The following is a 17,021-nucleotide window of genomic DNA, read 5'->3' as shown; positions in this document are numbered from 1 at the left end:
CTGTCTTGGTGTGTTTGGACCATTCTAGTTTGTTGTTGATGTGGACACCAAAGAACTTGAAGCTCTCAACATGCTCCACTACAGCCCTGTTGATGAGAATGGAGGAGTGCTCGGTCCTCCTTTTCCTGTAGTCCACAATCATCTCCTTAGTCTTGGTTACGTTGAGGGTTAGGTTGTTATTCTGGCACCACCCAGCCAGGTCTCTGACCTCCTCCCTATATGCTGTCTCGTCGTTGTCGGTGCAAACTTAATGATGGTATTGGAGTCGTGCCTGGCCATGCAGTCATGGGTGAACAGGAAGTACAGGAGGGGACTGAGCACACACCCCTGTGGAGCTGTGTTGAGGATCAGCATGGCAGATGTGTTTTCATTCCTACCCTCACCACCTGGGGGCGGCCCGTCAGGAAGTCCAGGATCCAGATGCAGAGGGAGGTGTTTAGTCCCAGGGTCCTTAGCTTAGTGATGAGCTTTGAGGGTACTATGGTGTTGAACGCTGAGCTGTAGTCAATGAATAGCATTCTCACATAAGTGTTCCTACCTACCCTCACCACCTGGGGGCAGCCCTAGAGTAGAGCAGAGTACCCTAGCAGAGCTATAGTACCCTAGCAGAGCTATAGCCTATGCAGACTAGTAGGCCTAGGCCATCTCCATTGGAAGACCATAACATTTTTTGACAAACATTGTGAAATTAAAATTCCCTAAATTATCAACCTCTCTATTAAGCCATGTCTCTCCCTGCAACGTTTGTTCTTCTGAATAGGAGGGGTTCTTCAATTGACTGGTGCAATTAGGTTGCTGATAGGCTGGGAAAGATGGGGTGACTTCATTTCTGTGCTTGGCCAATGAGGTTACTCGATGGAAGTTGGGGCGCTCTGAGGGAAATGAAGGTGTGTGACTGGGGGTAGGCTTATTGCTCAGATACAAATAAACAGGTGTTTTACATTCAGGTAATCACCTAGGTCTATGGTAATTACAGCTCCAGGCCTTTCGATCTGTTGAGTATATAAGGCTACGTTTTTTTTTTTGTATTCTTCAGACAGGGCTATGTTACCTTGACCTTCCAGTAATTCAAGTCAGTACAAAAATAAATATATATTTTGAAAACAGATTGCAAATAACCAATGGCGCTCAAATTCAACTTGAAGGTGTGTAGATACTGTTATGCTTGTATTGAAAGAAAAGGACACGTTTAGAAACTACAATATAGAAAATGAATTAAACCTGTTAAATGTCATGTAGGTTAATTGCTGTGGAATTTACCAGGTATTTTTGGTCCTCGTCATTTTCTGCTGTGACTGTGTCCTTGGTGAGAAACACATTTGTCTGATTTTCTATAGCTTGCGAGTATTTACTTGATCATTTCATAAGTGGCCTCCATTGATGTCATTGTTTTCTCTCAGGAATATGCACTGTCACACACTGCACTGACACAACCAAGTGTTTGCTATCCCTCGACAAAAGCAACTGCAAATGTGCTGTTGGCTACTATGGAGACCTGTGTGACAAAGGTTTAAACATTTTGGTAGACCAGAATAACTACAATAGTTCTATTGGAATTTGTTCTAAAACTGTTTTAATTTATTTTAGTTGCTACCATCAATGTCATGTGTGGCAAAGACTACATTACTATCATGGTGAATGAGGACTTTTTCCAGTACTACAAAGTACCTATGGAATCTCTGCACTTGAAGAATGAGTCTTGTCGTGCCCAAAAGGAGGTTATGTCTGATGTCCCATACTACATTGTGCGGATATCAAAGGATCAGTACGTTTCCTGTGGCGGTAAACCACTGGAGGTAAGTATGATTCATCCCACACTTCATATTATCCTTTGATAATCCTGTCTCAGAAAAGGCCTAATCTCAAGGCTCAACACTGATCTATAGTTGTCATGCGCCGATTTGAGGGCAGGAGTTTTTACCCTTGTTATCGCAGCAAGTCCAAGTGGTGACTTATTTATGAAGCTGGAAGTTTGTTTTTACTGGCATTGTGCTCTCTCTTTTTACAACAGAAAAACATCACTCACATTGCATACGCCTTAACTCTCATGTCGGCCCCTCAAGTCTATGGAAATATAATAAGAGACCCAATGATAAAAATTGAGTACACGTGTATCTACCCATACATCCGCACTGTCAGTTTGCCGTACCCCATCATCCCCTTCTCTAGGTAAGGCCCACTCTCTAAAAATGGACTTGATCACAACTTAATGTACTTAAAGTTTGTCTTGGTCTATTACTGGAACGACCTAACAAGTAGACTCACTTGAGATGCAATTTGTCACATTGCCTTATTTGATACTCGGGTTTCCTCTCCAGGAACAATTCTGGGCTCTAGTTTGAGCCTGTACAATAGGTCCAGGAGTTATTCTTGCTAGTCTGACATTACTGATGTTCCAGCTGTTGATGGTGTTAAGGGTAAATGTTACACTAATCTTGGTTATTATTTCTCAATTCCCTTCGTGAAAGCCACCACTGTCTTGTAACCCTCCATGGCTAGTTGTAGGTGGTTGGTTGGAATTTAGAAAATGCTGTTTATTTCACTTTTGCCATGTGACGCAATCTTGATTTCAATTATTCTCATTGATTGAGACAGGTGGGTGTCCACACAAGTGCTGCATGTCATGAGTGTGACTCAGAAATAAAGCTTTGTGTTGAATGACACTTGTCTGTCTCAATGGGAGAAGATTTGAAATGGGGAAGATAGTGGCATACACCGTTGTTGCATTACTTCCTTGAGGATAATTGACTTTAACTGGGCATTTTCTAAATTCCAACAAACCACCTGCACCTAGCCGTGAACTTTTAGAAGACAGTTGTGGCTTTCAAGTGGGGCATTGAGGAATATTCACTTAGTGAGTGTTGGTAGAATATTTTGCTTACCCTTAATTTGTTTTATTTTTACCTTTTATTAATACTAAATACTTCCTAGGTAGCAACGGCTATTAATACTACCTAGGTAGCAACCGCTATCCGCCATCTGGGACAGCGAGTAATGTCGGACTAACCACTGATTTATAAGCAGGAGTTCTTTCGGTTCAGGTAATGTGGATATGACAAGCATTTCTCTCACAGTAATCCTGTGCTGTTTTGGTTCAGTGAGACTGTGATGCGGATGGGTGAGTTGGATGCCAAGGTGGAGATGGCCCTCTTCACAGATCACACCTACACAGAGGCGTTCCAAAGCTCACCGCTGATCCACCTCCGGGACAGGGTGTATGTGGAGATCAAGGTCGTGGAGCTGGAGGACGTCTTCCACTTGAGGGTGAATGAATGCTGGGCCACACAGTCCCCCAAACCCAACCAGACAGACAGCGCTGTTCACACCCTGCTGCGCAATGGGTGAGTGGACAATCAACATTTATCCCTGGGAACATGTACGCCTACTTCTGCTCTTGAAACATGGCATGAACAAATCATTTAGCATGCTGTGAGCAATTCAGTTGAGCTGAGCTCAATTTGGCATGTCCGACTAATTGTGGCAGATCAGTGTTAAATTTGATGAAGGTCTTGGATTTATTCAACCCAAGACACTCCCCCCCCCCTCACAGGTGTGTGAATGACGACACTGTCACCTTTCTCAATACGACAATGGGCGCCAATGGAGAGGCCTCAACCATCCGGTACAGCTTTGACATGTTCCGCTTTGTTGTGGAGCCTCATGACCTGTACCTGCACTGCACAGTGCGCTTGTGCTCCCTGGACGATGACGAACCCTGCATTCCTGTAAGTTCACTGGCCTTTGGTGCAGCGGGCTAAGGCACTGCATAGCGGTGCTAGCTGTGTCACTACAGATCCTGGTTCGATTCCAGGTTTTGTCGCCGCGAACGGGAGACCCATGAGGCGGCGCACAATTGGCCCAGTGTTGTCCGGGTTAGGGGAGGGTTTGGCTGGCCGGGTTGTCCTTGTCCCATCGTGCTCTAGCGACTCCTGTGGCAGGCCGGGCACAATGCACACTGACACGGTCGCCAGGTGTACGGTGTTTCCTTCGACGCGTTGGTGCGACTGACTTCCGGGTTAAGTAAGCATTGTCAAGAAGCAGTGCGGCTCGGCGGGGTTGTGTTTCGGAGGACGCACAGCTCTCGCCCTTCGCCTCTCCCCAGTCCGTACGGGAGTCGCAGCAATGGGACTAGACTGTAACTACCACTTGGATACAATGAAATTGGGATGACAAAAGGGGTTAAAAATGCTCAAATATTATTTCTATTCATGAAGAAAATGCCTTTTCAGAAGTTGGCATGGCATACAAGATTGTCTTTTATTAATGCTTTACTGCTACAGGAGTGCAAATCTATAACCAAGAGGGCAGCAGTGCGTGGAGACCCAACTCAAGGTCTACTGTCATATGGACCAATCAGGATTGACATACCAGACCGACCCCAATCTAGTAAGGATTTGTGTTTCGTTATCTACGTAAGATTAAAATATATTTTCTTACCGGCTCAAATGTCCTTGCCCTTGCTCACTCTACTTGCCTGCATTTTTTTTAAATGATTGTGACGTAGACCAGAGGGCTATACTACAAAAGCTCAACATGGGTATATGTTTTTGGTTGAGTCATTCTTTCACTTTTCAAAATGGTTATGTAAGATTTTTTAGGCACGTTAGCTGGCTAAATCATTGATCCTACATTGTAGTATACCCCTCTGGCCTCATGTTGCAGTTGAGGCAGGGTGGTGTGAGGTGTTTTCAACAGTCTTGACTTTGTTCCAGATCTGCTGCTGCTGCTGATTCCTGTGGCTGGCATCTGGGTCCTGGGCCTCTTCCTCCTCGCCCTAATCACCATCGCTAAGGCAGGAAACCGACGACTGTCACAGCTAGCAAACCGCTGACATCCAACTTGAATAAAAATAATAATTTCTATGACAATTAAATGAGTCCCTCTCTGCAAAAATGTTGTGCCTTTGACATTTTATAAACATGACTTACCACAGAGCTCTGAGCATTCAGCCCTGTAGTTCAATGTGGCTGTGGGTTACAAGTTCAAACATGAGTTACTGGTTTAAATCATAACTGGTCTCATCAAAAACCAACTCCTATTATAGTGTCACTCGATTTGATCAAATGGTGTAGTGATTCTTAGCTATCAGCAGATGGCAATAGGAGCCAACTGAGGGGTCAGTCTATAATTCATCCCCAGGGGGAGGGGAGTTTATTTTCAAGAGAAATTGCTTTGTCTAATAGACTTCCCACAGTATCTAGGCTACATTAACTTTCCTCCCGATTTTCTCTAGCAGAGTCACTGTTCTGTTTGTATTCTCAGACGGCAGTGAGTTTATTGGACTATCAATGTAATCCAGGATGGCATGCGGTGGTTTAACTAAAATCTAACAGACCTTCTGGATACTTGGAAGTAACTTGTAAGACAATTGTATTTTGTTTGAGGGTATCCTCCACAATTACGTTCTGAGTATAGTACGGCTACATCTTACCAAGAACAAAACATGACGCTTGACACCTTTTTTCTCTCTACTCTTCCCTCGTCGTGCAGGAAAGCTATTGACTGAAGGGGAAGTAGGTAACACACTAACGTGTCAGAAATGCTGTTCTTACCTTTAGCTCGTGTGGGCCATTAGGAACTGGGCATAAATGGACAACTGACTCAGGCCTTAAATAACCCATGATCACATATTTGGGGATAATTTCTACCAGTTCTAACCCGAGCTGTTTCGCAAACGATCCGATTTCAGCGCGCCACGACCCAATGCCCAGTGGTTGAACTGCAGAGAGAACTTGAACACAAACTGGATTTTGAACTCAACCAAAGAGTTTGACTATGCAGTCACATAGCAGATCACTCATCACTTGACGGCAATTTTCAATCACATCTGAATGACAGTCCATTGCACGGGCGAACGAGGCTGCATAAAAATGGCATCTCTGGAGAAGCGCTTCTCCGGGGCTGTGGAAACAAATAATGGCCTCAATCGTCTTGCTCTTGTGCAACAGGCTTGTTACCAATGCGGACGAAGGCCATTTCAACGCAGAGGTACAGTATGTTGTATACGTGTGTCCTTTAATGTCAAAATACGGACGTTTTTATGGTGCGTAAATATGTAGAATTGTGGCCATCGCCTTATGAACTTAGTTTCCTTTAACTGAAACGTTGCATGACCATGATCTCTATTATCCTGGTCAGGTAATCTAAACTGATCTTGCATTTTATGTGATCTAATGACTTATCATGCGCTGATTCATGGACATATTTGATGCACACATGTATGACCCTTTTCCAATAATGGATATTGGGCAACATTCCCACTTCATGCATGGCAGGCATATTATTAGGAGTAATTGTGTGTTGTGTAAAAGTTTGACCTCCAGGGTTAAACCCTATTTACATGCTTGTAAACCACAATGTGTTCCTCATCTACTGTACTGCTTATCATGCAGGCATGTTGTGAAGATTTCCAGAATGAGCACTCTGAGTCACCATTTTGGTGGCCTGAAGCTGCTTTTATTTCTCTCTCTCTCTTGCCCTCTCTGTGTGTGTGTGTGTATGGGTCTATGTGTGCAGGTGTGCAGTGCATGCTTGTTTACAGAGAAAGTATGAGCTCTCTGGTTGTGCTCAGTGGGCCCATTTGTTTTTAAATTCCCCTGTCAAGGCTTTTGCAAGGCAAGCTCTCTGTGCTGTCTTGGCTGGGTCTCTTGTTTCCATTGGATTATCAATGGTATATTAATATTGTACGCCAGACTTTACAGCCAGGCACACGTCTGCTTGTGGCTATATTAATGGTATATATTGTACAGTCGAATTTAGACGGTTTATGTAGAATTTTTGTAATTTACATGGATTAAAATCTGTATATCAGTGTTTTGTTTTGGGTTAAATGCTTACTTTCCAAAGCTTTTACTCTTACACCCAATGACGTCTGCTCTATCCTATTATCTGTTGGGCCGACCCTGTGGTTATCTAAACTGCCAATAAGAAGGTGTGACTCAAAGAGTAATGCCATGAAGTAATAGAAACCATCTGTTTCTCTGTCCTCTCTCTATATATTTTAACTGCTCTCCTTTTGATGTTGCTCTCAATTCTCTTGTCTCTCTATTTGTCTCTCTTTCTCTAGCTCTCACGCCATCTATCTATCTCTGTTGTATAATTGTAGTGGTGGTTGCGGAGGTTTGGCTACCTGTCTCAAGCCAGCAGACAGATGTCAACCATGCAGTCCTCTCAAATTCTGCCCAATGCCGTCAGTGACATGCAGCGCTTCTATGGCCTAGAGCTCACTGGAGAGATGGACCCTGCCACACTGAAGTATGGATGCCACTGGCAGCCTCAGTTATACTGTACAGACTGATAGAAACTAAATTGATAATGATGTCAAGATAATGTAATAATGTACAGTCATGATTACAATATAGAGCTATTCTGAGACAGAGAAAAGTTGCACCTCCTGGTCTAGCACTGTGGAACCACTCTAGCCTTAAATGAACAATGTATCTGATCCTATATATCTATGTGTTTATCTGGGCTCTATTCAATTGTGTTTTTCACTCCCCTTTTAGGGCCATGAGAAGGCCTCGCTGTGGAGTCCCAGACAAATCTGTTGAGCAGGCTGAGAATGGTGTGAGGCGGAAACGCTACGCTCTCACTGGCCAGAAGTGGGACAAGAACCTTCTGACTTACAGGTGTGTGGTAGGCCTATGTATGCTGGGGGATTCTAAGAAAACCATGTAGGGAATCTCAAACAGATTTCCCCCTGACTGGCGTGCAAAGCGTCAGTATAAACAACACTGCAATGAGACCTGAATTCCCATATGTGTATAGACCACTGACAACCTACGTAATTTGTAATGACCCTCTGTATATACACTACCGGTGAAAAATATATTTTCTATTTGAGATTCTTCAAAGTAGCCACCCTTTGCCTTGATGACAGCTTTGAACACTCTTGGCATTCTCTCAACCAGCTTCACCTGGAATGCTTTTCCAAGGAGTTCCCACATATGCTGAGCACATATTGGCTGCTTTTCCTTCACTCTGCGGTCCGACTCATCCCAAACCATCTTAATTTGGTTGAGGTCAGGGGATTGCGGAGGCCAGGTCATGTGATGCAGCACTCCATCACTCTCTTTCTTGGTAAAATAGCCCTTACACAGCCTGGAGGTGTGGTGGGTCATTGTCCTGTTGTAAAACAAATTATCGTCCCACTAAGCCCAAACCAGATGGGATGGTGTATTGCTGCAGAATGCTGTGGTAGCCATGCTTGTTAAGTGTGCCTTGAATTCTAAATAAATCCCAGACAGTCTCGCCTTTAAAACACCCCCACACCATAACACCTCCTTCTCCATGCTGTAGGGTGGAAAATACACATGCGGAGATCATCCATTCACCCACACCGCGTCTCACAAAGACACGGCTGTTGGAAACAAAAATCTCAAATTTGGACTCCAAACCAAAGGACATATTTCTACTGGTCTAATGTCCATTGCTCATGTTTCTTGGCCCAAGCACGTTTCTTCTTATTATTGGTGTCCTTTAGTAGTGGTTTCTTTGCAGCAATTCAACCATGAATAACTGATTAACACAGTCTCCTCTGAACAGTTGATGTTGAGATGTGTCTGTTACTTGAACTCTGAAGCATTTATTTGGGCAGCAATTTCTGAGGCTGGTAACTCTAATGAACTTATCCTCTGCAGCAGAGGTAACTCTGGTAACATTCCTGTGGCATTCCTCATGATAGCCAGTTTCATCATAGCGCTTGATGGTTTTTGCAACTTTCAATGTTCTTGAAATTGACCTATTTTCCGTATTGACTGACAGTAATAATGGACTGTCGTTTCTCTTTGCTTATTTGAGCTGTTCTTGCCAAAATATGGACTTGGTCATTGACCAAATAGGGCTATCTTCTGTATACCACCCCTACCTTTTCACAACATAACTGATTGGCTCAAATGCATTAAGAAGGAAAGAAATTCCACAAATTAACTTTTAAGAAGGCACACCTGTTAATTTAAATGCATTCCAGGTGACTACCTCATGAAGCTGACGGAGAGACTGCCAAGAGTGTGCAAAGCTGTCATCAAGGCTAAGGGTGGCTATTTGAAGAATCTCAAATGTAAAATATATTTTGATTTGTTTAACCATTTTTTGGTTACTACATGATTCCATATGTGTTATTTCATAGTTTTGATGTCTTTACTATTATTCTACAATGTAGAAAATAGTAAAAAATAAATCAAGAAAAACCCTTGAATTAGTAGGTGTTCTAAAACTTTTGACCGGTAGTGTATGTGCTAAGAATATTTTGTCTTATCCTCAACCCCCTCTCCCAGCATTATGAACACCACCCCAAAGGTTGGTGAGGTTTGGACACTGGAGGCCATCCGCAGAGCTTTCGAGGTGTGGGAGCGCGTGACTCCACTGAGCTTTGAAGATGTTGCTTTCCAAGACATCACTAACAGCAGCCAGGACACGCTAGATATCATGCTGTTGTTTGCATCTGGTTTCCATGGAGACATGTCTCTGTTTGAGGGCGAGTGGGGGTCTCCGGCTCATGCCTACTACCCAGGGTCTGGGATGGGCGGAGACACGCACTTTGACGCTGATGAACCCTGGACCCTTGACAACCACGGTCCATCAGGTTAGATAGACATTTCGTCCCGTTTTCCCCCATTTCCCCCTCAATCACTATTACTGCTACTATTTCCTTGTTCAAAATGAATATCCTATTGATATCTTTTGATATTCTTTTTCTTTCTTTCTCCTCTTCCTATCTGTGTATGTGACCAATACCATTTTATTTCATTTTATTTACCCTACCATAACTGATCTCAACTGACTGACTGATGAGCTATCTTTTTAAATCTTAAATGTTATTGATAAATATCATTCATCTAGTCAAGGGAAAACAGATTTAGCCCTGAGTGTTAAAAGACCGAGACCTGAAGAAAAGGGCGTTTCTTGTGAGAGTCATTAGTCCTTTGTACCACACGGTTTCATGATCGTTTCGCACCGGTGACAGCGACTACCGGAAACCTGTCTCCAGGTGGGGCAAGGTCCCATCCTCTCCTAAAGGAGCCTTCCTCAGCGATGATGGCGGTGAGTGAGTTGTTATAGGGGATAATGGCTGTAAAAATGGAGGGAGGCTATAGATACTGAGCTGAGAGAGGAAAGGGTTTGGACCCATGGAATGCCTGGCAAAGGTTGTCTAACGCAGGTATCTCATAATTCCTCCTCTCCCACCAAAGTCCCACCCCAGCTAATGCTTTTCAAAGCTGTTTCCTATAGTGAATAAACAACTATGATGGTTAAATGTCTTCCAGATAAGTAGTTTTTCATTTTTCCATTTTCATCAAAAGGGATAGGTACTTGTGAAGGAGAATTAAAAATAGACTCTAGTCCAAGTGAAGGCTTCTCCTTCACAGTACTGTAACTATTACTAATGGTGAACAGGACTAGCACAGGTCTGCAATGACAGTATCCTGTGAAGTGTGATGAACTTGTCAAGAGTTGGAGCAGAAGATGCATACCCAAAGAAGGTTAACAGACTAATGACTCAAACTTGAAAAAAATGAACAAATAGCATTTCCACAGTAAATTCCCTCGGTGCTTTTCAACATTTGCATCAACAATATTTGTCTTCCCTACCCAGCTTACACATACTTCTACAAGGGCTCCAAGTACTGGAGGTTTGATAACCAGAAGATGAAGGATGACCCAGACTACCCCATATCCCCAGCGTGGACCCAGATACAGATGACACAGTTACAGGCCGCAAGTGGCCAACAGTGGACCAGCCAAAACCACAACCATCAGTTGGCTCAGTCCCGGATGAGGTGGACAGAGAGACCAATTAGGATTACACCAACGATGTGGATTAGGAACCTGATGCGAAGGACAAAGGGGTGGATGTGGTGGTGAGGATGGCTGAGAACGAGGCCAAGGTTATCACCCTGATCATAGTGACCGTGCCCCTGGTCCTGGTGCTGTTCATCCTACTATATCTATGCTATTATCAACACCCTGCAGAAGAAAGAGGCGCCCAGACTTTTGGTCCACTGCAAACGATCCCTGCAGGAGTGGGTTTGATCTGCTCCAGAAATGGATTCACACACACGCAAACACATACACACACCATACATAGGCACATTCCATTTGAACACATATGTACACACAAGCATTACATAACAATACAAGCACACAGTTTCCCTATCTTTCCTCCATGGTGCTTTACCCGATCTTGATTTAAGCCTGTTTATCACAGATAATATGCACTTTTAACGTCCTGTGTTTAGATTTTTATTAGTTGCGGTTGTAGTTTAAAGCGTGTTTAGCTACAGATTTCCGTGAATGTCCTTATAAAACAGAGTGGTGGTGCGTGAATGTCTAACAGTTGTGTGTTCTGTAAACACAAGACCACCGTCTCCCACTGTGTCTTTCCTCTAGTCTACCCCCTCGACCACAACAGCCCAGACTTTATCCACAAAGGGGAAACATTTGATAGACTCCCTCGGGCGAGATTAAATGCAGGGGTTATTATCATATACATCGTGCACATATTTAGGAAGGGTTAAAGCCTGCTAGAACAGAGCTGGGTCTGGGTTACATTTCCCAGGGAGGGGTTAGGAGGCATGCCAGCATTTCCTTTGCCCGAGTTAGAGTTCTCTTTTCTTAGGAGGGAGGCAAGGGGAGACGAGGAGGGAAGGAGGTGGGACGAAGGGGTGGGAGGGAGGTGGCACGAAGGGAAGGGTCGGAGCTCCATTGGCATTGTGCTTCATTAACTAGATTAACGAGTCACACTCCTATTTTTTCATACTTTTTTCCAAAGCGGTTTGGCTGTAGATATCTTCCTGTGGGACTCCCCCTCTCCCATGCTGTCATGTTTCACTGTAGACATACTCCATCTGCAGTCTCTCTTTATCTGGGAGTCTGCTCTCCACTGTCTGCCTAGGAGAGGCTTTAATGCTAATCTGTGATGATATGTCACATGGGTTTGTGATGAGAACAGTTTGTATTCATTTTGAACTTAACCATAAGTGATGTCCTACAAATCTTCTTGTCATTTAAAGAAATGGAAATGCCCCTCTTTGCACCCTCTCCCTTTGTTACCAACTCTTTGTGTGCCAACTTCTCTCATTCAGAGGCCAAATACTTTTTATATAACACCCAGAGTGCAATTGTTGTATTGTGCAATTGACAGATGAAGACCAATAGTTAAAGGTTTTTCCTCAGCAAAGACACTATCACATGTAAAAAACAATGGTTGAATATACTTCAGGTTTGTGGTCAATTTTGTATCAACAGTGTTCTGTCATTTATTGTTTGTGTTTTGTATTGGTTGGCTGTTGGAGAGGAAGGAATACTTGAAATTGTAGTTGTACAAAAATGTTTTTATTCCAGTTTTTAAAATTTGTACATTTGTAATGTGCTCTCTGTCCGTTAGCAGAGTTCAATGATGCATGCAGGACATGCTCTGTAAAGCTTTTACACAAATATATAAATATTTTGCAATAAAACATGAATTAAGGCAAACCATGCATGCAATATTGGGTGAAAATGCTATTAGGAGTAGGCAGACTATAGTGCATTCAATGTATTTATATATACAGTTTAAGTCGGAAGTTTACATACTCCTCGTTTTTCAACCACTCCACAAATGTCTGGTTAACAAACTATAGTTTTGGCAAGTCGGTTAGGGCATCTACTTTGTACATGAACCAAGTAATTTTTCCAACAATTGTTTACAGACAGATTATTTAACTTATAATTCACTGTATCACAATTCCATTGGGTCAGAAGTTAACATACACCAAGTTGACTGTGCCTTTAAACAGCTTGGAAAATTCCAGAAAATTATGTCATGGCTTTAGAAGCTTCTGATAGGCTAATTGACATAATTTGAGTCAATTGGAGGTGTACCTGTGGATGTATATCAAGGCCTACCTTCAAACTCAGTGCCTCTTTGGGAAAAAAACAATATGGGGAAATCAGCCAAGACCTCAGAAAAACAATTGTAGACCTCCACAAGTCTGGTTCATCCTTGGGAGCAATTTCCAAATGCCTGAAGGTACCACGTTCATCTGTACAAACAGTAGTAGGCAAGTATAAACACCATGGGACCACGCAGCCATCAAACCGCTCAGGAAGGAGATGCGTTCTGTCTCCTAGAGATGAACGTACTTTGGTGCAAAAAGTGCAAATCAATCCCAGAACAACAGCAAAGGACCTTGTCAAGATGCTGGAGGAAACAGGTACAAAAGTATCTATATCCACAGTAAAACGCGTCCTATATCGACATAACCTGAAAGGCCGCTCAGCAAGGAAGAAGCCTGAACTGAACTGAAGACTGTTATTTTATCAAATCAATTCTCTGTAACTATTATTACGTGATTAACCTCTCTTTGGTAGGGGGCAGTATTTTGATCTCTGGATGAAAAGCGTGCCCAAAGTAAACTAACTGTTACTCAGGCCCAGAAGCTAGGATATGCATATAATTGATAGATTAGGATAGGAAACACAAAGTTTATTAAAATGTTAAAATTATGTCTGTGAGTATAACAGAACTGATATGGCAGGCGAAACCCAGAGGACAAACCACCCACCCCCCCAAAAAAATGTTGGGGGCCCACCACTATTTTCAATGGCTATCTCTTTTATTATAAGGCCAAGTCCTCCCAGATTGCAGTTCCTAGGGCTTCCACTAGATGTCAACAGTCTTTAGAAAGTGTTTCAGGCTGGTTTTTGGAAAAATGAGCCAGAAATTGTAGTTTTTCTAAAATGGTGGCTCCCATTTTGGCTGTAGTGTTTCCAAGCGAGTGGAAGAGAGTGCGTTCTTTGGTATTTTTCTCTGGTAAAGACAATAACGATTCTCTGTCTTTATATTTTATCGTTTATTTACGTATTAGGGTACCTACGGTTTGATTATAAACGTTGTTTGACTTGTTTGGAAAAGTTTTTATTAGTAACGTTTGGGATTCATTTTGTATGCATTTTGATGGAGGGAAACTGGGTGGATTATTGACTCAAGCGCACCAGCTAAGCTGAGTTTTTATGGATATAAAGGACATTATCGAACAAAAGGACCATTTGTAATGTAACTGGGACCTTTTGGAGTGTCAACATTAGAAGATAATCAAAGGTAAGGCATTTTTTAAATTGCTATTTCTGACTTTCGTGTCGCATCTGCCTGGTAGAAATATGTTTTTCATGTGTTTTTATGTGGGGCGCTGTCCTCAGATAATCGAATGGTGTGCGTTCGCTGTAAAGCCTTTTTGAAATCTGACACAGCGGCTGGATTAACAAGAAGTTAAGCTTTATTTTGATGTATTACACTTGTGATTTTATGAAAGTTAAATATTTATAATACTGTAGTTTGAATTTCGGGCACTGCAATTTCACCGGATGTTGGCCAAGTGGGACGCTACCGTCCCACCTGCCCATAAGAAGTTAATTAACCTCTTGAAGCTAGGGGGCACTATTTTTATGTTTGGAAAAATAACGTTCCCAAAGTAAACTGTCTATTTCTCAGGACCAGATGCTAGAATATGCATATAATTGACAGCTTAGGATAGAAAACACTCGAAAGTTTCCAAAACTGTAAAAATATTGTCTGTGAGTATAACATAACTGATATTGCAGGCGAAAGCCTGAGAAAAATCCAATCAGGAAGTGACTCTTATTTTGAAACCCTTTTCTTTCTAAGCATCCCTATTGCCCATTGAAAGGGATATCAACCAGATTCCTGTTTCTGCGGCTTCCCTAAGGTGTCTACAGCCTTTAGACGTAGTTTCAGGCCTTTATTTTGAAGAATGAGCGTAAACGTCCACATTGCGTAAGTGGTCAGTTGTTGGCTCTGTGTGATTTTTGCGCAAAACAGAGAGGTAGACATTTTTCCTCCCGGTCCTAGTGAAAAGCCAACTGTCCCGGTTGATATATTATCGAATAGATATTTAAAAAACACCTTGAGGATTGATTATAAAAAACTTTTGCCATGTTTCTGTCGATATTATGGATATAATTTGGAATTTTTGTCTGCGTTGTCATGACCGCTATTTCCGGTGGATTCCTAGGCATAACACATCAAACTAACGGAGGTATTTGGATATAAAAAATATCTTTATGGAACAAAAGGAACATTTGCTGCCTGAGAGTCTCGTGAGTGAAAACATCCGAAGCTCATCAAAGGTAAACGATTAATTTGATTGCTTTTCTGATTTTCGTGTCCAAGTTACCTGCCGCTTGCTGTACATAATGTTTTGTTAGTATATCGATAAACTTACACAAACGCTTGTATCGTTTTCGCTGTAAAGCATCATTTCAAAATCTGAGACGATAGGGTGATTAACAAAAGGCTAAGCTGTGCTTCGCTATATTTCACTTGTGATTTCATGAATATGAATATTTTCTAGTAAGATTATTTGACCGTTGCGCTATGCTATTTAGCGTAGTTGATGACAATTATCCCGGATCCAGGATGGGTGGTTCCAAGAGGTTAAACAGAACTGATATTGCAGGCTAAAACCTGAGGAAAATCCAATCAGGAAGTGCCCCTGTTTTTGAAACCTCTCTGTTGTTATGCATCCCTATTTCTCATTTAAAAGGATATCAACCAGATTCCTTTTTCTATGGCTCCCTAAGGTGTCAACAGCCTTTAGACATAGTTTCAGGCTTTTATTTTGAAGAATGAGCGTGAACGACCACATTGTGTAAGTGGAGAGGTGGGGGCTCTCAGAATGAGTTGTGCGCTAAAGAGAAAGGCGGCCATTGTTACTCCCGGTCCTATTGAAAAGCCAACTGTCCCGGTTGATATATTATCGAAAAGATATTTGAAAAGCACCCTGAGGATTGATTATAAAAAACGTTAGACATTTTTCTGTGGACATTATGGATATCATTTTGAATTTTTGTCTGCGTTGTCGTGACCGCTCTTTCCGGTGGATTCCTGTGCATAACGCACCAAACTAACGGAGGTATTTGGATATAAAAAATATCTTTATGGAACAAAAGGAACATTTGTTGTCTAACTGGGAGTCTCGTGAGTGAAAACATCCGAAGATCATCAAAGGTAAACTATTAATTTGATTGCTTTTCTGATTTTCGTGACCAAGTTACCTGATGCTAAGTGTACTTATTGTTTTGTCGAGCGATCGATAAACTTACACAAACGCTTGTATTGCTTTCACTGTAAAGCATAATTTCAAAATCTGAGACGACAGGTGGATTAACAAAAGGCTAAACTGTGTTTTGCAATATTGCACTTGTAATTTCATGAATATTAATATTTTCTAGTAATATTATTTGACTGTGGAGCTATGCTATTCTGCGTTGCTGATGACAATTATACCGGATCTGGGATGGGTGGTTCAGAGAGGTTAAAGTAGATAAGACACTTGACAGAGAATTGTTACAGGATGGCCATGACCGAATGCCCCAGGGAGAATTGGACATGTAGAGAATGAAAGGGGCGCTCCTACAAGATAATGGCAGACATAAGGATAATTTACTAATCTTACCTAAGTCATTGTTTAGATATGTGGCAATGTTGATACATGGGGAGAGCCATGTATCAAAGGGGGGATAGGTAGGATAGGACACTTTGTGGCCTAGCCTAGGATTGGATAATAAACCAGAAATATTACAAATTAAAAATCATATAGCGTTCCCAACTTACTTGGCGGACACGATTATGGTAACTGAAATATTAGGTCAAGATATTATCCCTAGAGTTGGTTTACTAGGATCTATTTCTTTAAATAATGGATGGCAGTTTAGCTAATCAGGTAGCACGAATAGAAGGCCAGAGTTAGGGACCAGAACAAGTAGACATAGAAGTTGAAGATATACTACCAGAACACATGAGAAGACTGTTCATTAACCAAACCCGTATGTCCAAGGTTTTATGCTCTACAGGAGAACCACAGAAGGAGATTACACACCAGATTGGGCCAGGAGACTGGGTCTGGGTCCAATCACTAAAGAAAAAGGACTGGAAGCAGCCACGGTGGGAGGGGCCATACCACGTACTCCCGCTGACAGCCTTCACGGTGAGAATAGCTGAAAGAGCTACCTGGGTTCATATC

General features: G+C 42.3%; 1 protein-coding gene and 1 pseudogene across 3 annotated transcripts; both read left to right on the top strand.

Moving 5' to 3' along the window:
• Positions 1 to 1,028: 1,028 nt before the first annotated feature.
• On the top strand, positions 1,029 to 4,893 carry LOC149985268 (zona pellucida glycoprotein D-like). 2 transcript variants are annotated; one of them, XM_090211315.1, is made up of 9 exons: positions 1,029 to 1,145; positions 1,264 to 1,306; positions 1,401 to 1,508; positions 1,588 to 1,796; positions 2,012 to 2,169; positions 3,099 to 3,341; positions 3,551 to 3,725; positions 4,281 to 4,386; positions 4,713 to 4,893. In XM_090211315.1, the coding sequence occupies exons 1-9, from the start codon at positions 1,122 to 1,124 to the stop codon at positions 4,829 to 4,831; spliced, it is 1,185 nt and encodes a 394-aa protein (XP_090067441.1). In that variant the 5' UTR covers positions 1,029 to 1,121; the 3' UTR covers positions 4,832 to 4,893. The 2 variants fall into 2 exon arrangements, with proteins under 2 accessions (XP_090067441.1, XP_090067435.1); XM_090211309.1 differs by having other exon boundaries at positions 1,240 to 1,306.
• A 260-nt stretch (positions 4,894 to 5,153) lies between these two features.
• Positions 5,154 to 11,165, top strand: LOC149985267 (matrix metalloproteinase-15-like; annotated as a pseudogene). The gene is made up of 6 exons (XR_016490530.1): positions 5,154 to 5,988; positions 7,106 to 7,254; positions 7,506 to 7,628; positions 9,276 to 9,599; positions 9,944 to 10,041; positions 10,595 to 11,165. The product of XR_016490530.1 is annotated as a matrix metalloproteinase-15-like (transcript).
• Positions 11,166 to 17,021: the final 5,856 nt, after the last annotated feature.

Source organism: Oncorhynchus mykiss, chromosome 2, assembly GCF_057628025.1.
Source record: "Oncorhynchus mykiss isolate SJ-2025 chromosome 2, ASM5762802v1, whole genome shotgun sequence".
Lineage (NCBI taxonomy): Eukaryota > Metazoa > Chordata > Actinopteri > Salmoniformes > Salmonidae > Oncorhynchus > Oncorhynchus mykiss.
The sequence above is the reverse complement of the archived record's forward strand: the minus strand, read 5'-3'. Positions and strand labels throughout refer to the sequence as shown.